We start from the raw sequence: 21919 nt of genomic DNA, 5'->3' as shown, positions 1-21919 counted from the left end.
TGACAATTCAAAACTGTAGTGAATGTTGCAGTCTTGCATATATATATACCATTACCATATTCAAGTTTACATGAACTTGTGAGTGAGTCCACCCATCATTGACTTTCTATAGAGTTGAAAAAATTACCTAATTGGTGGTGATCCAATGGTTGAAGTTGAACTGGTCGGTCACTTTGTAAGTTGATTCTTTCTATTATCTTTTTTTTTTAACGTCATTAATTATAGTTCCATAAGGATAAGGACCAGTCTTTTCCACTGATTGACCACATTTACTCCAAACAAAGAAATGTATATTCAAGAAATTAAAAATTAATTACTTGCACATTAAATACTAAAATAGAGAGAGACTGGGATATTCAAATCATTTAAGTCCTTTGAACAGAAACACATGTCTATATAGTTTGTCACTCGTGAAATCCTATAGCCATTTTTAATTTATAACTCAGAACAACGTTGAGAGATCTGTTCATCAAAGAAATGTCAAACCCAACGTCTTTGTGTTTTTTCTATGAACTCTCAAACTCTTCTTTCATGGAAGTAAATGAAGACAAGACCCCATCTATGCAAACTAATCTTCAAGGAGAAGAAACTTCATTAGGAAAGAGAAAAATATGTAAGTTGTTCTATAACCAAACCCATAAAACTATATGGCTCAGTGTTTCGTCTTTATCTGATTGATTCGACTCCAAGTTCCAATCACAACGCTTTGATATATGTTGACAGCTTCAATTGTGGAGACAGAAGATAAAAGGGAAGAGAAGAGAATAGCCTTCTCCTCTCAAGAACCTCTAGAAGAAGAAGAAGACATTGATATGATCGAGGAAGATCCAGAAAGAGAGGATCATATAGATAATAACGAGATAACCATGGAAGACAACGTTCTTGAAGAAGAGTATGTCGTTGACTTTTATGGTTTCTTTTGAAACATTATCGTTGAATTTATTTTATTTTTTTCCTTTTCGAAACCTATCTTCTCTTGGCATCTGCGTTGACTTTTTCTTATAATCTTTGCTTGATTGCTTCCTATGTCGTGTAATTATTTTTACTTATTTGGATAACTAAGAACTTCTAAGCCTTAAACCCCATAACTTCCTCGGATTAGAGACTACATGAGATTAACAGTCCATGTAATTATATATACGAAATGGAAAAAAAGATTCTCTGTTTCTTTGAATTGCTCCAAAATCAAAACTAGACACCCACAAAAATGTTATGTTGCAAATTTACAATCATCTTTCAAGCGTCAATTTCTTCTTGATTTCAGCATTCCTGGCATCAGGACATGTTGGATGAATCGGCTTGATCAGGATCTGTCTGAATCTCATGTGCAAGTTGTCGTGTTAAATGATCTGCTCGTTCATCATGACCTCCTGCAAATGTATAAACCTTGAAGCAAACTGAAAAGCCCTCCATAGCCTTTTAGCTCTCTCTTCCTTCACATTATTCATCTTGCTTTCTTCACTGTTCTTCGCTTCCTCATTCGCTTCTCGCCTCTCCTACAGAACATGTAGATCTAATCAGTTTCATGGCAGAGAACCAAATTCTTGATTTATACGTAAATGTTCTAAAAACCGGTCTGCGTTTAGGCGGTAAATTGATTATAAACGAAATGATTTTTCTAAAACGATCCTTTAAAAGAAATCCCTATAAAGCGCCTGTCTGATATCTTGAACAGTGATATATACCTTTAATGCTAACTCCATGCAATTTGATGAAACATCAACCATTGTTTCTTTGACTTGGACAAGAACTTCGAAATCGATATTAATGTTGTGTCTCTGGAACATTTTAGCTTCTTCATCTTTTGTTCGTTCCACCGTTTCGATTTCTCCTTTAAATTTGTTGAAGTAACGCTCAATCTTGTCGAGAAGATCGTTTAGTGGCGGCTCAATCTTCCAGTTCTTGAGCTCAACTAGAATCCCATCTAACTTCTTGTACACGGCACCAGCTGTTCTTATGGCTTCTAGTTTCTTCTCAGGGAAACCTTCAAACCTCGCAAGAACCTAAAGAACCAAACCAAGTTTAGTTTAAGAAAGAACCATATATATATTATCATTAACAGACATGAAGACAACGTACTTGTGTTTCATCGGTTAGTTTCTCAAGAACAGATTCCACTTTGCTATGAAACTCGAGCAACTCTTTCATGTCTTTTGTCTGAAATTTTTGTATTGAAGATTTCAATTCTTCGATTGATTTTGCGTATTTCTGAACATCTTCTTCGATTTGCTGGAAGTAACTCGACCTGTGACACAAAAACAAAAGAGTCAAAAACTCAAGACATAAAGAGATAACTTGTGACGCAAGTCTTTTACCTTTTTGTCATCTCTGCAAGTGCATCAGCCATTCCTGATCTAGCACCTTTAACAGGAGACTTATCTGGAACACTGTTTTGCCCTTTACTTGCTTTTGACGGCTTCCCTTCGACGCCGCGGCCTTCAAGCTTCCCTTTGAGAACCCAATAGAGATTAGCAATCTGTGCTGATCTTCTAAGTTTGCTAGTTGTTCTCTTTCCACGCAAGGTTCTTCCGCTGCCCGGTGGTGCTGGAGGTGCCGGCGTGGTCGGACTATTACCTCCAGAGTCATGTCTTCTTGAAGGTGGTGGCGGTGGTGGTGGAGAAAGAGTTTTTCCTCCTGGCTGTGGTGATGATGGAGGTGGCGGTGGTGGCTGTGAGAGAGGATTAGCTTTCTTATTGAGAAATGATGGTGAGGGAGACGGTGGCGGTGGAGACGGTGGTGGCGGTGGTGGAGAAGGTGGTGGCGGTTTAGTTACTGAGATTGCTTCTTGAAAAGATTCTGTGGAGTCTGTCTCTGAAGTTGTGGCCTCACTATGATCCTCATGCTCTGTTTCAGAACCTTCCTTATGTTGCTCTCCATCAGTCGCCACATGCTCTGTTCCAGAACTTTCAATATGATGCTCTGTTTCAATCTCATGCTCTGTTTCAGAACATTTGCTATGATCCTCTGTTTCACTTCCATGCTCTGTTTCTGAAACAGAGGAGTCGTCATCTTCATCGTCGTCTCCTAATTTATCACTCCCTTCTTGTTCTTCTTCTATAATATTCTTGAGATCAAGATCTTGAAGGCTGTCTGAGTCTCTACGCGACAGAATCCGCATAGCGAGCTGCTTCAAATCAACGGGGCTTAACTTATCCAAAGCTTGAGCTCTTAAGTTCCAAAGACTCGGAGATGTTGAGCTACTACTAGACATCATTGTCCCGGGAATAACCGATCTTGGTGTTAGTGGTGAAGGGAAAAAAGAGTTGTTGCTTTCTGAATAGGACACAGATCTTCTAAAGCTTCTTCTTGCTTCTGATGGAACACCTTTAAAACTTTTTCTTCCATCAGAGTCAAGATCCATCATACCAAATCTTTCTTTTGTCATCTTGATTAGTCCATCAAGAGCTGCTAAAACATGCTCCACTGCAAAGAGAAACAAAAAGAAAAGCTCAAGAAGAGTGTTTATCAAACAAAGTGTGTGTTGGTTGTAGTAAACAAACCAAGACGATCTGACTTGTTCTTGCCAACTCCACTGTTCCTGTACTTGGACCGATAAATCCAGTCACTATCCATAATCCAAGAATCACCAATGGCTCTGAGATCCTCGTAGAAGAAAATCAACATCTGTTTTTGGGGCATTTCTGGGAGTCAATCAATCAGATCAACAAGACTTATCAAGTAAAACAACTAACCCTAACTCAAAAATTATTATCTACTTCTTTTTTTTCTTTTTCTTGCAAAGTAATGTTTATTATGTAATTCAAAAACTGTTTAAACCCCTTCTGTGTACCTTATCCATCTCAGCTCCTTCCATGTCAAAAGATTGGTTAATGGTTACAATCTCTGGAGAAAGCTTTTGCAGATCCTTCATTGTATGTGTTATGATCTACAAAACAAACATAAAAATACATAAGAATTTAATAAAATCAGGACGAAATATTCGTCTTGGCCCCAACTTTTAAATACTTAATATAATAAGATGTTATGTCAAGAGAAATGATCACCTCGGTGACAGATAAAGAACCATCAAGAGAAGGCAAATCAATCATATCTCTGAAAGAGAAGATGTTCTTTCTCAGTTCCACCATTAATATGAAATTTGCTGTACATTTTGGTGAAGAACCTTCGAAATCGTTGTGTCTCGGTGTGTTCGGTTTCTTCTGTACCGACAAAGGAGACACCGCGCTGCCTGAAGCAGTAGCTTGTTTTGGAGATTTAAAGCTCTTTGGAGAAGCTTCTGCAACGGAAGGTGTCTGTGAAGCTGTGCTTTTGATCTTATTTTTACTCTTCTTTTCTTCGACATTGTTCTTTGATGTTGATGCACGTCTAAAATCGTGTTTGCCCTTGATAAGTTTCTTTAGAGCAAGCCCTCTTGCAACCTAAAAACATCAGAAACCCTTGATTGTTTCAGTATAATGATAATCTTAGTCTTAATAACTTTTTTTTATTTAATTAAATAGTTTGGATAGCCTTAATAAACTTTAAACATGTAAAAGTCGAACAAATCAAAAATCTTGTCTTTAATAGAATTTTAGCATTTTAAGGCAAAAGCAAACGTGATAGTGAAGAAATTAGGGTATATATTATTGACATGCAAATGTCAACGTTTGCATATTTTACATGCAAAAACAATTTTAAAAAAATTCAAATCTTAGAAAACACATTTCTGAAAAATGCAACGAAAACAGTACACTACAACCTTTTTGTTTGTATTAGAGTTTTCATTTACAGTTAACAAATAAATACTAATACAAACAATTGAGGCATATATTGTAAAAAGACAAACCTGCAATCTTGTGAGCTTGCGACAGAACGTTATTGGCGTGAAGCCACAAAGCCTCCCGCTCGACATTGTGAGTTATGAAGTCGAGAAATCGATTTCTCAACCAAAAAAAGAATTTAATCAGGAGAATCCATTAGAAAGAGAATTCTCTTTCTTGATGAATATGTTTTCAGATAATTCTTTTAAAAGAAGAAGTGCGAAGAAAGAAAGAGTTGCTTTTCTTCAACCCTTTTCAGCAGATGATTGATCTCTCTCTCTCTCTCTCTCTCTTTGGCTGTAGCTATTTTGGTTATTATTAGACAAAGTTTCAAATAATAGGAATCGTTGACTATTATAATCACTGTTAATTCTTCTCCTGAAGGTTTTGCTAAAAATTGCACAAGCAGGGAGAGAGTAGATAAGGTTTAAAATTGTCATTCATAGGAGCTAAATCAATCGAAGCATAGCTGTTATTCTTAGGTTTCTTATGTTTTCTTTCAGCGGTTGATTATAATTGGAGTTTCTAAATTAGGTCTAGCAAGTTCAATTATATATTCAACTCAACGAACTGAGAATGTATGAAGAATTATCTTCAAAAAAAAACGTATTAAGAAAAGAAACTGTAAGAAAAAACAGCATGTTACTATACTGTATATTTAGAAGAGAAAACAGAGGATCGAAGACAAATGTGCATAAACTAAACTCGGTTTCTTGAAAAAGAAGCAACAGATTCAATTGTGTGGATTGCGTTAATCTTAGCTGTCATATATTTGATAATCTAACTTTAAAATGTCATGGTGTTTCTCTAAGTAAATATTCACATTAGCCCTGTTCTTTTCGCAAACACTGGCAACCAGCGGCCAGTAGCGGACCCAGCAATAATGTTTACCTGTGTCATAATAAATATATTTTTAAAAATGTATAGAAAAGTGTCAAGATGAAGGTTGGTTTTTTTTTTTTTAACACTGAATTTCATTGATTAGACCACAACAGACCTTCCCACAACAAGGGAGGCTGAGAAACTGGTATCAAACCTCAAAGAGGACAAAATGCGGAAAAACAACAAATAATAACTAAACAAAACAGAAGAGACTACCACTAGGCAGCAAAGAAAAAGGCCACACAGGCCTGGAGAAACATCAATAAGGGAGAGCGTTTAGAAGGGGGAGTCCTTTAGGAGGCAGCTCTTACAGCAACAGGGGCGGAGGAGTAGAAACCCAAAGTCTTGGTCAAAGCTTCTTTTTGCAACAGATTATGCAACCACAGAGGCCCACCAGACGCCACATAAGATTGATGCCTATTGTGTGAGGTTACACTAGTAGCAATCGAAAGCACTGGCATGTTCCGCAGAGTTTTAACAAAATCCACACTCCAAGACTGGAAACCATTCAGGCGCTGGAGAATTAGTAATATGAGAACCTGATGCTGGGGATAGTGGTGTGGTTGCAAAAGAGCCCGACGAAGATCCAAAGACGAGGATTCAAAGATTATTTTATCCAGATGATGACTTGCGAGAGACTCCACAGACCAGAGGAGAGTATTCAGCTCAGCCTCTAAACTAGATGAAAAACATGGAAAAGCACGACGACTATGCATCACCACCCTACCATTCTCATCTCTCAACAACCAAGCTGCTCCACTTAAAACCGCATTCTCCAACCAAGATGAAGCCAGATTGCATTTCAACCAAGAGGGAGGAGGATGAAGCCAAACCACATTCCCATGGGAGACCGTTGATTCAGGAGGATCCAAAATCTTGCTAGGAGCCTGAGTTTCTCTCCAAATTTCAGTTTCCATAGTAGCTTTCTCAAAAACAATAGCAGGATCTTTCCTAGTTTGCTCAAAACAAAATTCATTCCTTGTTTTCCATATCTGCCATAGGAGCCAGGGAAACGTCTGAACAATCTCAGGAGCAAGGTTCTTTCTTTTACTACACTCCAGGAGATGATAGAGATTCAGGAAAACCGAGTTGGACCAAGACCCTGAAGGTGGAAGAGGAATCGAGGACCGAGACCACACCTCTTTGGCCATATTGCAGTGAAACAGAACATGCGCAATATCCTCCCGAGCAGTTCCACATACCGTACACGTAGGGTCTATGTTATTGCCCCTCGTTCTTAGCCTTGTCCTGACTGCTAAGGCACCTGATAGAACTCTCCATAGAAAGTGTCTGAGTTTCGGAGAAGTTTTGGTTTTCCAAAGATCTGTCCAAACCTTCTTTTCTAGAGGAGAAACTATCTGAGGGGTGGGATTAAGGCTTTCTGCTGCTATCTCAAGGAACTTATATCCACTCTTGGATGTATACTCACCAGATCTAGTGTAAGCCCAGATTAGATGATCATCTCTGTTCGGACTAACTCTAGTTTTTAGAATAATGTCCACATCTGCAAGACTAAAGGTCTCTCGGACCAAACTCTGATTCCATCGACCAGAATGTGGCTCCAAAAGGTCAGAGACCTTTAGGGTAAGATCCACAACTGAATCTACTCTATAGTTGGGGGAACGAGGGGTTTTATCAATGATCCAATTGTCCCACCAAACATTTGTGTTGGCTCCACCACCAATCGACTGAACCAAACCTTGCTTGAGCAAATCTCGACCATGTAACAGACTCCTCCAAGCAAAAGAAGGTCGACACCCCAAATTGCTCTCCAAGAAAGAACCATTACGGAAATATCTCTGCTTGAGGACACGCGCAACAAGGGAATTTGGATTGCTCCAAATACGTGAAGCTTGTTTGCCGAGCAAAGCCTGATTAAACATCTCCAAGTCCTTGAAACCGAGGCCACCATCCTTTTTGGACTTACAAAGCTTCTGCCATGAAACCCATGCAATCTTCCTTCTGTTGCTACCACTGCTCCACCAAAACTCAGTCATAGAGCTAACTAGACGAGCACAGGTATCCTTTGGTAGCCGAAAGCACGACATAGCATAGATGGGTAAAGCTAAACAAACTGACTTGAGTAGAATCTCCTTGCCACCTTGCGACAGAGCTTTTGCAAACCAACCATTTAGCCTCCCGTGCAGTTTACCACGTATGAAGCTCAGCAAATGTCTCTTTGATCCACTAAAACATTCTGGCAAGCCCAGATATGTGCCCTCACCCCCCTCCTTGTCTATGTGCAGGACCTCTTGGACTGTATCTTTAATATTACCTGGGACTTTAGAGCCAAAAATCACCGATGATTTCTGCGGATTGATCATCTGCCCTGAAGCATCACCATACAATTTTAGACACTTTAAGATCTCCTCAGCCTCTTCAACATTAGCCTTACACATCAGCAGACTATCATCCGCAAACAATAGATGGTGAACTGCAGGACCAGAAGCTCCCAACTTGATGCCATGTAACTTACCCGAATCAGCAGAGACATTCAGACAGTTGACTAAAGCTTCCGCACATAGTATGAACAGAAAAGGAGATAGTGGGTCACCCTGGCGAAGACCACGCTCTGGTTTGATGAAACCGTGCGAGGCCCCATTAAGCAAGACAGAGTAAGAAACCGAGCTAACGCAAGCCATAATCCATCTAACCCACTCTCTAGCAAAACCCATACTGTCCAATAGTGTTTCCAAGAAACACCACTCCACACGATCGTAGGCCTTGGACATATCAGTCTTGATAACCATGTAATCCTCAGCAACATTGTCCTTAGTCCGAAGACCATGAACCATTTCATGCGCAACAATGATATTGTCTGAAATCAAGCGGCCAAACACAAAAGCACCTTGAGTCTCAGACACTACCTCCAGGAGAATGATCTTCAATCGATTGCACAGTATCTTCGAGATAATCTTGTACTGGACCGAACAGAGGCTAATGGGACGAAGATCCTGCATGCGAGTAGCATTAGAGATCTTGGGAATAAGACTCAGCTGAGTGTGGTTCCAGCCCTCAGGTAGCAAAGCTGTCTCAAAAAAACGTTGGACCTCCAGAGTAACTGCTGGACCAACGAGGTGCCAATACTTATGGTAGAAAGAGCCTGTTAGCCCATCTTCCCCCGGAGCACTCCCACCGTTGACACTAAGAGCAGCTTTTCTAACCTCTTCCACCGTTACAGGAGCTATGAGGTTTGAGTTCATCTCATTGGTAACCCGACTCTGAAAACCATCGAATAATGTCTCAAGGTCATGGGGGTTAGAGCTCATGAAGAGGTCTCTGAAATATGCTACCGCTATATCACCCTTAGAACCTTCAGAGAAATGTTCATTACCAAACTCATCAAAAAGCATGAGTAGCCGGTTCGGAACCTTTTTACCTTTCACCACATTGTGAAAGTATTTCGAGTTCCGATCTCCCTCTCTCAACCACTCTTCTCTACACTTTTGCCTCCAGTATCTTTCCTCATCATTGTAGGCCTCAGCTAAGTGTTTCTTGAGCCTCTTCAGGACAGCACGAATGGGGTGAAGCTTAGATATCTCAATCTCCAAAGCCGCTTTGAGTCGCAAGATACGCGCATGAGAGTTAAGATCAGACGACTTCTTCCAAAGAGAAATGCCTCTACGGACATTAGAGATACGATCCATAATACACACAGGATCTCCTGTATCACCCCAACCTTGCACAACGACTTCTTCAAACCCCGGCCTCTGAAACAGTCTGTTATCTAGATAGAATCTACCTCGTTTGAGTTCTCTCTGTTCCAAGACAAAACCAATCATCATATGCCTATGATCAGAGCCCCACATATCTCCATATTCCACGCCAGATCTTGGAAACAAATTGAACCACTCATCATTACCAAAGCATCTATCAAGGCGACATTGGACCCAAGCCTGCTCTCTCCAACCTCCCCAAGATAGGACATTTCCTGAGCTACGAAGTTCTCTAATCTTGCAGCTCCTGGCCATGTGACGAAAGCCCCAGAAACTTGATTCTTCCCTCACAGCACCACCCAATTTATCATCATTCGACATAATCTCATTAAAATCTCCAACCAACAACCAAGACTCATTCCTTCTAACACCAATCTCCACCAATCTGTCCCACACATCTTGACGTTTTTCTCTCACCGGATCACCATAAACGCAAGAAAGAAAGAAGGACAAAGAACGAACCAAAACCTTCAAATCAATAATTCTCTTATCACCAGAGAGAACCTCAACTTGATAACTGCTCTTCCAAAAGACCGCCAAACCCCCACTAAGACCCAGGGGCTCCACAGTATAAATCTCATTATAACCTAAACTTTTTTGTAACCCTGAAATGTAATCGAACTTCTGCTTTGTTTCCATCAAGAACATAATATCCGGAAAGTAATTGCGACGCACAGATGAAGGTTGGTTTAGGGGTGTCAAAACCTATAGACTAACCATGTAAGCTACTGATCATTTATTGTCTTACATGCTAAAACTATTTTTATCATGATTTAACTTGTGTCACCTGACCCACCTAACCTGTTAGTGGGTCCGTTTCTGCCAGCGGCAGCGACTGAAAATTACACTTTTACTATCGAAAATGCAACACGGTGAAACAACATGAACTTACATTTTCACTCGCAGCAGCAAGAATCCGTAACTAAATCCGACGCTGGAAATATCAGCGGCATCAGCGTCTCCTGTTTCAGTCGCTGTGTCAAGCTACGATAATTAAATTCGCTTTCAAAATATTAAATCTTGTCTCTGCTGAAAGTGTTATTTTTTGCCACTACCGCTAGCCGCAGCGGCTATGGAAAGAACATGGCTATCATTTTTTCTAATAAATGATACAAAGCGAAAACAAACTGCAAAGTTTGGTTTCATTTTTATTTTATAAGTTTTCAAAATCATTAGGATAATATAAAGTGATTTAAACAAGGGAAATTGCACCCTATATACATGAAAAAAACATAAATACACTAACTAACCAAAATTTCCCTCTCTCTTCTATTTTTTCTTCTTATCTCTCTTTACTCTCTCTCCCAAAATCTAAATTTTTTTTTTTTTTAGTTATTTGGCAAATAAGCCCTTTAAACAATGAGTGAACAAAACAATGAGTGAACAAGAGAAAAATGAACCACAGCTTTTGAGCCAAACATATAGAAGTATTGATGAGATTAACTTGTTAAAAAATGGAAAAAATGAAAAAATAAAGAATAGTAAATAAATATGGAGAAGAGGGAATAGAAAAATATTTTTTTATTAAGTATTTATAGTTATGGATACAATAAATTATTAGTAGGTTTAACTTTCTTATGAAATCAAACAAACGTAGTTTATTACTCTAGCTAAAGTAAAAGTAAATATTAATTTAACTGTTCGCCCGAGTTACTGTTCACCAAGTTGATATTCACTTTAAAGCATACACAATGGAAATAAGTTCAGTAGGTTTCTCATATATAATATTAAATTGCATATTTATGTTTTATTTGTTTTGATTCGCTAAGTTATTGTGAATTTGACAAGTGTAGATCAAAACCTCATCATTATTTTTGTAGTACCGTCCTAAAGAAGCGCTTCAAATAAATGTCATTATCTTTCATATTTTTTTAAAAAAATTTCATTATATTGATTGATAGGTACTCATTGAGGTATCCACACTAATGGTGCCCTTACCACTTCTTTCAAACTTGACTATAAAGACTCTGGAGATCAAGATTCAAACCATGAAGATTTACCTCATTAAAAAACAGATTGTTTAAAGTCATTTGGGATACAACTACACTTAAAAAAGAGTATAACCTTCATGATCTGTGGTCTTGTGACTGAGATAGGTTTATAAATCCAAGTTTCGAATGAATGAACACACAAACTTGGTACTGGCTGCTTAGGTTTCCTAAGATTTTCTTTTAAATGATTATAATTGGAATTTCTAAATTAGGTCAACCAAGTCCAATTATATATTTAACTCAGCGAATTGAGAAATGTAAGAAGAAAAGAAACTGTAAGAAAAAAGCATGTTACTACACTGTATAATTTTATATATAGACAAAAAAAAACAGAGGATCGAAGAGAAATGTGCATAAGCATCTGAGCTTTTAAGCCAAACACGCAGTACTATTGAGATTAAAAAAAAACATAGCAATGTGTTCGGTCCGAAGAACCATCGATAATGATCTAGTTCTACATTGTAGTGATGATCTCATTTCAAATACGGATCTCATTTTTAGGGGAAAAGTGGTACACATCCATTAAAAATATCAAGGTTTTTATATCTATCTATACTATTATTTAATAAGTGATTTAAAATTATATTCTAGATAATTAATAAATAAATATTAACAAATTTTAATGATAATATCATAATTATGTTTATCTTATATTTAGTTTATGAATAATAAACCGACTCTATAATAATATATATTTTCATTATACGATATATGAGTAATATATACACAAGTTTATAGCAAAATAATAATTTTTTTCATGTGATATGTCTTTTAAAAGAGTGACTTGATGCTGATTTGATTTTTAATAATATAATGAGGCATAGTCTATTGTATGTTTTGTTCGATTTATTTGTCTGTGGGAATATAAATATAATGCTTTGTAATTTATTTATTTATTTTTATATATCACTGTTCTTAAAATATAAATAGTTGATAACATATCATGTTTATTAACTATTGTTCTTTTGTTTATGTTTTATGAATTTTACCTTTTTGCAAAGTTGTCAATGCAGGCCATTGAGATTCTTTTCGGTCTACAACTACAAGAAGATAATTGATTTCAAATACAAAGTGATTAATGATGGTTTGGTTATTACTAGATAAAATTTGATCCAAAATATATTCTAGACATTATTTAAGAAATGATTTTTTGAAATTTTTTATGCATCATTACCACATTTGTTCTCACTAGAAAAATGATATGGAGAAATGTACATAATAAATTATTTATATCACGTAAATGTAAATATAATTCATATTTTATTAACTTAATTATTAAATTAATTTATTATTATAATATATTTTAACTAAAATGAAAAACTATAATTTAAACATTAATATATATATATATACATATTAAAATAAACATAATCATAATTACAATATAAACTAAATAAAATTTTATTTTTATAATTTAATTTTAGAAAAAAATAAAACTAAAAATTGTTAAGCAAAAAGAAATATGACTTATTTAAAATTATTTATATTTATTTTGAAAAACTAAAGAAGAATTTTTTTCAACTAAATTTAATTTTTTTTTACCTTAGAAAATAATTTTAAAATATATTATCATTGCGCTTGGCGCAAGAAATCTTCTAATTTGGTACATTTGTTAACACTACAGATACTGTAGTTAGATCATTTGCTAATTCAATAATTTAGTTTTTAAATAAGAAATTGACAATAATATCAAATTTTTTATAAGTGTATATATATTAGTCCGCATACCTTGTGGACCTACACCTAATTTTAAATATTTACTAGATTAAGATTCCGGCCAAGGGTGAATAATTTTTATATTAATCTCTTATATATTAATTGAGAAACATTACAACATTGTTTTGTAGCCACGTGTCACCATGAGAATGAAATTCAGAATTCTTAGAGAAATAGGTTGGTTCATCTTAACTTATATTATACTTTTTATTAAACTAACTATTAAATTGATAAAAATGTACAAAAGAATATACTCATACTTTCCTTAAATAAAAGCTACGGAATTACCTAATATGATTAACATATATATGACAATTAATGATTATGAATAATAAATATTTGATAATAATTTTTGTATCTTAGCTCTATTTTTAAATTTATATTATTAAAAGATATTAAACAACCACATTAACCATATAATAAACAAAATTAATTTTTTCTTATATGCTATATTTTGAATTTTTAAAACGACTATAAATTACTAAAAACGTTAAATGTCTCACACTAAAATTTTGTGATCAATGGCTTAACTTTTGTTTTGGTAATAACAAGATACAAATGATCATAAATCGTATAAATATGAAGTCTCATTTATTAGACATTCATATTATATATTAATATAGTTTAAAATTAAAGTAGATAACATAGAAAAATACTTAAATATGATAATTTTGAAATTTGTATTGGAAATGTATTGTAAACTTAATATTTTAATTTTTAAATTTGTATTTAAAAAATCGCACATTAAAACTTTTGTGTTTATCACATGAGTATGAATTCTCAATAATAAATATTTATATTAAAATATACTATATATCTATGTCAATGTCATTGAAATTTAGTTATATACCATATAAAATAAATAAAATAATTTTTTTGATTTATTTACTAAAACTATATCCTAAATAAACAAGATGTATTTTATCTATTTATGTGTTTACTCAAATTTAATTATATACATAATACGTAAATGAATAAAAATAAATAATAATAGATAAAAATTATTTTTATATATAATATTCATCCCGCGCAATTGCGCGGGTCTTAAGCTAGTAGATATAGTATAATTGATGTTAACTTGTAGTTTAAGGGTGCTGTTAGATATTTTGTAAACAATATAAACGAAATACAAAATAATATTCACGTAATCTATTAAAATATAAAAAAATAGATTATAAATATTTTTATCATAACTAATTTAACTAAATATTTATTGATTGGTGTTTCAATTCATAATTTGCTATAGTGTTCACATGATGAATGTGGGATTTTTATTAAATTATAAACTTTATTTTCAATATCTTAACTGTTTATATTTCATATGAAACCCTTAACATGTAAAATTGTAAGCATAGTTAATAAGATAATTTTAATTAAATATAGGTTTTGGCTTTACTTAAATTCATTAAAGTTGCTTATTATTCATGGACCAAGAGTACTTTCAAAAGTAATTCCTTTAGGAGGACACATTGTTTCTGAGACTTTTCAGTTGATGCTAAAGTTCAATGGAGAAGTTTTGTATTTATAGTTATATTCAATTATTATTATATATACTATTATTTGAAAATTATTTTTCGTTTATGAGCTCTCACGTTAAAAGTTAAAACGACTAAAGTCATTGTTACTCTTGATGAAAAAATAGTTTTATTTATCAGATTATATTATTGATTATAAATTAATACAATAAAATTAATCCAAAAATAAAAATAAATTAAAAATTAAATGATTAGATAAGTGATTAAAAATTAATATATAAAATTTTATCTACAAACTACAAATGTATTTAAAATGAAAAGATACTTCTTATATATTGTGTTCTTATCCGAAAATTAAATTTTCAACAAAAAAAATTAAGAAACAGAAAAGCACATAACTAAATATTAATCAAGTAAAAAATCTTAATTTTTTTTTATAATGAAACAAAGATTGAATGGTTGTAAAAAAAAAAAAAAGAAACAAAGATTGAATAATTTCAAAGATATTTTTATTAATAATGAATATATTATACAAAGAATTTTTAAATTACTATAATACATATAAATTTTCAAATAAAATCATAAACAATAATTTAGCATGATAATTTTTAATTAATAATGTATGTATTAATAAATACTATAAAATGTTTTTGCCTGCATGTGGAGATGAAACACCTAGTTGTAAAATTTATAATGATATTTAACATGACAAGGAAAAGAAAATTTGGTATATCACGCAAAATGTTTAAGGAATTGAATATTTAGTTTGTTATTATTAAGATTTTAGTTATTAAAAGTAAATAGAGTTATTGTCTACTAGTATAATTGTTAGTTGATTAAAATGTCAGAATATTGAGTATCTGACATGTGCATATGATTGATTAGTTTTTGTCCTTATTCGAAACTACGCTAGGCGTTATGCGTGCAGCCGGATAGGACTTAGTGCGTAATCAATTAATAGGGATTCTACTGAGATTAATCGGGGAGTTATTTTAGGGTTTTTATATAAATATATGATTATATATTAAATCAGTTTAAGTATCATCTTGGAAGCATGGTGTAGTAGCCTTTGATGAGCTTAAGTAGCCTGCCCAACCAGGGTTTGACTGTCACATTGTCCATTTTGGACAATATTTTTAGAATTAGGTTAAATAAAATGGTAAATGACAAAATTTCCCTCCTCTTACACCTTTTTCCTGTGAAATCTGCAGCTGTTTTCAAATTTTTATTTTAATGTGATTTCAGTGTTTTTCATATTAATTTTGTAAGTTTTGGTCAATTTTTTTCAGAAGACTTCTATAGAAGTTTTCTCCAAGAAAATTTTTCGAGAAGTCTTCTATAAGAAGTCAAATTTCTGACAAACATCGGTCAATTGCAAAACTAACATGTTTATCTGAGAAGACTTTTCGAGTAGTCTTTTCTGAGATTTTTTGGTTTTTTCTTAATAAAAGGAAAATTAGAAGATTTCTACGGAAGTCTTCTTGACGGAGAACACATCTAGCAAAGTCTTCTGAAACTCTTCGCGAACAGATATGAGAAAAAAATGATTTCATACCTTGAACCTGTGAGACAACTTTCTTAGCTTTTCCAAGCACCCAGAACTTCACTACAAAAGCTACCAAGTCGTTAATGACCACGAATAATTAGCTTCAATGTCTCTATAAACCTTAAAAAGTTTGGAATCAAAATCTTGGAAGTTTTTTTGGATGAATTTGAAGAGAGAATGAAAGAGATGTGATTGTGTGCATAAGTAATGTGACATGAAGAGTAAAAATGAAAACTTTGTTGCATTGAGAGCTTCAAATAGGTTGTTCATAGTGGTTAGTATATTGATAGTGTATTGATAGTAATGAGAATCATTCGAATTGGACCATAAACTATACCAGATTCTAGTTTTGGTCAACTGATTATTGTTTTTGTCCACCACAACTCATATTTAGCAAAGTCCAGTAAAAACTCTAAAAACAAATAATTTCGTAACTATATAATTTTATAAATTTCTAGAGTTATTAATTTTTTAAATAATAGTTTATATTGGGTTAAAAATTATTAATCTATTGTTCGTATAAATTGTAAGTTTTTTAAAACATAATTTTATATCCTTTTCCTTACAGATTTTTTATTTATATACTAACAATTACCTAAGTAAACACTAACCAACCCTATGAACCTCATCTTTTGAACGTGAAATCGCTAATAACGCTAACTAGCTTTTGATCCGCGCGTCTACGCGGGTGTTTGTTCTTCATAAGTATATATTTTTCACTTGTATAAATATTCATGTTACTGATTCATAGGTTATTGAGTTTTGACATTGGTGTATCTTGTTCAGTTTGTTTAGCGTCCATTTATAAACTAAGCAGTTGTATCTTTTTTTTTATTGTACTTTTATTGATTTGACTTGGTAAATTAATACTTTAAAATGTAAAATATTAGAGTATTAAGTATAAGTGTATGTGCTTTATTAAATTATACTATAAATATTGTGATTAAAATTAGATGTAAAGTTAGAATTTTATCGTTTTAAAAAAAAAAACATTATTTAGACAGTAACATAAAAAAAATTGAAAAATAACAAAAAATATTCAAAAATAAATACAGATTTTTGGTAATTTTATTTACCAAACCCGATTTGAGGTTGACTCGCGCAACCGCGCATGTCTTTGATAAGTAAAAAAAATTGGAATCTATAGAAATAAGAAACTTCATACGATTTTATTCAAAAACAAATTGTAATAACAGTCAGATTTATGACGAAAAGTTGTATCATATAAAAAATCTCACTTCTATAAATAATTGGAGTTATATTTATATGTGTCTTTTTATTTTATAAATGAAATATTTTCAACATTTAAATTTTATAGATATATAAAAATTACATATTACATATTTGTTTAAATTTGGCATGTCTACATATAAACATTCTTATTGTTTATATGTTATAATTTATTGTTTAGATTATTCAGTTCGTTGGATGTGTATATGAATTTATTTGTACTTTGTAAAAATTTGGAACTAGGTGTTTTGCCTGCACATGCGGGCATAATCTTTTATGAATACTTATTAGTTTATGTCTTATTCAGTTAAATTAATAAATTAGTGAATCAGTTAAAAAATAATAATAAATAAATGATTTAGATAAACCTAATAAAAACATGAAAATAAAAAAAATTAACTAAAATTATGGAGAAGATGACAAATCAGCAAATTCACTTCTCAAATAATAGTATAGATATAAATAATTAACATGTACATATATATTCGTATAACAACTTAATAAAAATCACAGAAAAAATAATTACAATCATTCAAAAACTTTGAATTAAGTAGCCATTGTAAGTTGGGCCATAGTAATTCATGAGAAAAACAAATCTTAATTTGGGCCACAGAATTATTAATGTTTTCGTCATTAGTCCATTAGGTTCTGTTTTTTTTTTTTCCGGGAAACAAGCAAATATTTTGTGAACAGAGAAAAAAGTGTTCGTCTAATTCTAAACAGAGGTTATCTGTATCGTCCTCAACCTCCTCTTTGTTTCTCCCCGCAACTCCAGACATAGAGACCGAACAATGGAAGATGTACGGCTAAAGCAAATCAATTAAGCAACATAGTGACTCAATAACACTTATATACAAGGTTTGTAGTTGGTTTTAATATTATAATCGAGTTTTTGTGATGATTTTAGGTGTTTTTTCTTTGTTACATACGATATTGATATATTTGATATAAATATGTAGATCAGCGGTAGTTTGTATGATATATACCTGAAATCGGAGAAGATAAAACTAATCTCTATATTTGGGGAGTGGAGGATGTAGATCTGAGTGTAGGTGAATGATTTTCGTTTAAGGAGATGGTGAGAGTCTGTATGATTTATTCATGATGATTTTTATTTTTTTAAATTTAAATAATTATTTATTATATATATAAAGAACAATGGTATAAGAGTCTTTTGCTACTTAATGAAGAAAATATTTTTGAAAATGTCTCTTTTGTGGAGGTAAACGTGAATAATAGTACTAAGAAAGTGGTAAACATGAAAATTTCTCATATATCTATTCTATTATTTGTGAAGTGAATTTTCTGATTTGTAATGTTCTCCTTAATTTTGGGATGAGTTATTACTTCAATAATAATATTATTTGAATTTTTTAAATATATATTTGTCATGATAAGTTGGATAATTAATTAAATAAATAATTTTTGTAATATTATTATTTTTGGCTCACAAAAAGTAATTATTATTATAACTCTATCTTAGAAATTATTACAATATTAAGGTGTTGAAGTTTTAAAATACGTGAAAAAATAAAAAAATGATGGGGACGTAAAATTTTCTAACAGAACATATGATTTATTGAGTGTTTAATTTTATATTTTATATTTTGTAACTTAAATTTTTACTATTTAGTAATATATGTTTAACATGTATGTTATGATCTAGTTTGCAAAGAAAATAACAAATTTCTTTAAATCTAATGATGCATTTTTATATTGTGAATTGGTAGATAACCATATTGAAAAAAATATTAGGCAAATAACCACATAAATAAATTATGAGGTTTGATGTGACAATTTGACATGAAAACAGACCACTTTTTCCTTTCTAGCGCGTGAAGGTTTGGAAAATGCGATGTCTAAATTTTACTATACTATATTTGTTTGATATGTAGTATGTAATAATATATTCACATATTTTTGTTATAATTCCGTCTTTCACTGTTTTGCTTTAGAATTTCTCTTTACCCACCGAGCCAACTTTAGTCGCCGCGTAAAAGATATATTCGAGCAATTGGAGAGTTGACACCTGAGGATAATAACTGTAATATGAAGCATAAAACTATACTACACTATATATGTTTGACAAATAGTTTAGATTAATCCATTTATACAAATAGTATATTAGTAAACATAATTGTCTAACTAACTGCATTAGTCAACCAAAAAAAAATGAAAACACCCAACCCATGGATTACATAAAGCGAAAACATATTACAATTACTTATTATCAACTGCCCTAGTCAACCCAAATAAAGAAAAAGAGGGAGGGAAGGATGATGAAGGGAAGAGGAAAAAAAAGAAGGACAAGAAAAATGAGGAGAATAAGAAGGAATGAAGAGAAGAAGAAGGTGGAGAAATGATGGAAAGAAAAGGAAAATGACTACTATCTTCGTAAAATAAAATAGTATAATTATCAACTGCACTAGACAACCCAAACAAAAGAAAAACACATGACCCACAAAATACAATAAGGACCAAAACGTATTACAATTTACCATGGAAGAGGCCGAGAAAGAAGGGTGATGATGGTATTGTAAATAAAAAAATGTATTCTAACAAAATATACTGTATCATTAAAATAGAATAGTATATAGTATTTACAATATATTATAACCAATTACATATTGGTTGTCGAGGAGAGAACGAAAAGAAAATATAAAAAATATGAGAGAAGATCTAGAGTTTTGATTGAATTAAAACTCTAGATAAATAAATTCATATCGAATTACTTAATCTACACATATATATATATTTAAATATGAGGTATCATTTGAAGTAAAAATTAGACTATATTATAAGAATTACAATATATTATAGAATTTATAACGCGATTTTCTTACTCTAACATGATATATCAAATGCTACAAAATATATATTTGTTTAAAAAAAATTTTAAAAAAAAATATAGATAGAAAAAAATCTATATTTTTGTGAGTATTTTATAAATTTGAATAATTGTTTTTAAAGAAACTAGAAGATAAATAAGATTAGAGGGGACCACATTTTATAACAAAATAAAAAGAAAATAAAGAAAAAACAAAATCACTACATATGCTTATACAAAAGGGTATAATTGCAATTAATACATAATATATATTGTGTTTGTGTATCCTAGCCATTTAGTTGCTATGGTCATTTGCCTAATTATTTTTTCTTCATGGCTATATTTGTCAATTTCTCTTTTATGTTTACTCTTTTTTTTTTGTTTGCTAGAATACAAAGGTAATATTTTGTAAATTTCTTATTATTATTTTCTGTTCCGCAGTTTCTAAAATCCAAATTTAATAAAGTATGATATTTATTGGTTATTATTGTTTTTTTTTTGATGTTTTAGAAGTTGTGATATTGTTTCTAATGTTTTCAGTGTTTTTAATCTATAACTACAAAAACATTAATTTCAAATTCAAATTACCTCATGGTAATTTGGTAATTAATAAAGAGAAGAATTTGATCCAAAAACATTTTCTTATAAGTTTGATCCAAAAACAAACACACCTAACTAAAAAGATGAAACCAGATACAAAATTTAATACATCTATTGTTAGATACTGAAGTTGGATAACTTTAATTATAATCTAAAATATATATCTAATTTAATAATTTGTAATAAAACAAAAATTAGCACTAAAATTAAAATTTGCCGGGTATAATATTATTTTCCAAGGTGCCAGACATTATCTAGTAGTATATAAGTGAATTGTGTATTAAGCATATGTGATAGACTCACAGTCGGTAATGGAATATCTAGAAGATATTTTGATGTGCAAGATAAAACTTTATAAGTCAATTCAAAGTGTATTGTATGTATCATTCAAAAGAAATTAATTCAAAGTGTATTGTGATGCAAATACATTCCCCACTCGACTTGGTTTTACTAGTCAACGTCGTATAATTCGTATCCAGGCAATTGAACTAATTGATGGATTATGTCGATATATGACTCATGCATGATCGATGTTGTGTTTGTGACAGATTGAATTTTTTTTTGTAACTGAGATTGAAATCTTTAGGTGATGCAAATCCAATCTACAGGTAAAAGCTCACGAAACTTCATCACATCAGTTGATTTTTTTATATATAGAAAATTAGCTGTCTGGATAGAATTTTTTCACGCTAACTACATAATATTGTTATATATATTATATATACTTTTTGTCAACTGTGGAAAAAGAACACAAATCCTAGTTGACGATAAGTTATATCATGCATGTATGTATATTACTCATGCAGTGCATACATGCATGATGCATAAGTTATATCATTTGGTTCGGTTTGGTCAATCGGTTTACACAAAATAGATTACCATTTTCATTTCGTTGGGCTAGGTCTATTTATCAGTACTGTATGCATGAAATTAGCAGGTAGATATCACGGGTCTAAAACTAGTTTTTAGTTCGGTTATAGATACAATAATTTTCTAGACTTACCTCACCAAAAGATTTGCAACTAAGCTTAGAGACAACATGCTCCATTCTTGCTTTAATCTGCTCACAAGCGTCAAAAACATTGTAACACTTTAGCTTGATATATTTATAACATATGTACCTTGTCGGCGCGCTCGCCTCTGATATAATAAAAAAACAGAATTCTAAGGGAATGC

At 32.1% G+C, this 21919-nt stretch overlaps 2 protein-coding genes and 2 long non-coding RNA genes across 4 annotated transcripts; 2 read left to right on the top strand and 2 right to left on the bottom strand.

Annotated features, from left to right (window-relative positions):
- Positions 1 to 355: 355 nt before the first annotated feature.
- On the bottom strand, positions 356 to 5776 carry LOC103839933 (uncharacterized protein At4g04980). The gene is made up of 8 exons (XM_033280494.1): positions 4787 to 5776; positions 4005 to 4379; positions 3791 to 3886; positions 3501 to 3624; positions 2316 to 3423; positions 2080 to 2245; positions 1686 to 2003; positions 356 to 1496 (listed from the first exon to the last, which is right to left on the bottom strand). The coding sequence occupies exons 1-8, from the start codon at positions 4850 to 4852 to the stop codon at positions 1341 to 1343; spliced, it is 2409 nt and encodes an 802-aa protein (XP_033136385.1). The 5' UTR covers positions 4853 to 5776; the 3' UTR covers positions 356 to 1340.
- Positions 452 to 1085, top strand: LOC103839787. Its single transcript, XM_009116273.3, has 2 exons — positions 452 to 613; positions 724 to 1085. The coding sequence occupies exons 1-2, from the start codon at positions 478 to 480 to the stop codon at positions 921 to 923; spliced, it is 336 nt and encodes a 111-aa protein (XP_009114521.1). The 5' UTR covers positions 452 to 477; the 3' UTR covers positions 924 to 1085.
- LOC117128354 lies at positions 5472 to 11693 on the top strand. Its single transcript, XR_004451657.1, has 2 exons — positions 5472 to 5705; positions 10042 to 11693. It is a non-coding gene; the product is annotated as an uncharacterized LOC117128354 (long non-coding RNA).
- Positions 11694 to 15774: 4081 nt separating this feature from the next.
- LOC117128355 lies at positions 15775 to 18389 on the bottom strand. The gene is made up of 2 exons (XR_004451658.1): positions 18303 to 18389; positions 15775 to 16146 (listed from the first exon to the last, which is right to left on the bottom strand). It is a non-coding gene; the product is annotated as an uncharacterized LOC117128355 (long non-coding RNA).
- Positions 18390 to 21919: the final 3530 nt, after the last annotated feature.

The sequence above is a fragment of the Brassica rapa genome, chromosome A09, assembly GCF_000309985.2.
Source record: "Brassica rapa cultivar Chiifu-401-42 chromosome A09, CAAS_Brap_v3.01, whole genome shotgun sequence".
In the NCBI taxonomy this organism is placed as follows: Eukaryota; Viridiplantae; Streptophyta; class Magnoliopsida; order Brassicales; family Brassicaceae; genus Brassica; species Brassica rapa.
The sequence above is the reverse complement of the archived record's forward strand: the minus strand, read 5'-3'. Positions and strand labels throughout refer to the sequence as shown.

Bases quoted from the DNA above. Each gene is read 5' to 3' on its own strand.
- LOC103839787 (XM_009116273.3), top strand. From the start codon at position 478: ATGTCAAACCCAACGTCTTTGTGTTTTTTCTATGAACTCTCAAACTCT. The intron at 614-723 runs GTAAGTTGTTCT...ATATGTTGACAG, and splicing joins ATTAGGAAAGAGAAAAATAT to CTTCAATTGTGGAGACAGAA.
- LOC103839933 (XM_033280494.1), bottom strand. From the start codon at position 4,852: ATGTCGAGCGGGAGGCTTTGTGGCTTCACGCCAATAACGTTCTGTCGC. The intron at 3,887-4,004 runs GTGATCATTTCT...TTTGTTTTGTAG, and splicing joins GTTCTTTATCTGTCACCGAG to ATCATAACACATACAATGAA. The intron at 2,246-2,315 runs GTAAAAGACTTG...TTTGTGTCACAG, and splicing joins CTTGCAGAGATGACAAAAAG to GTCGAGTTACTTCCAGCAAA.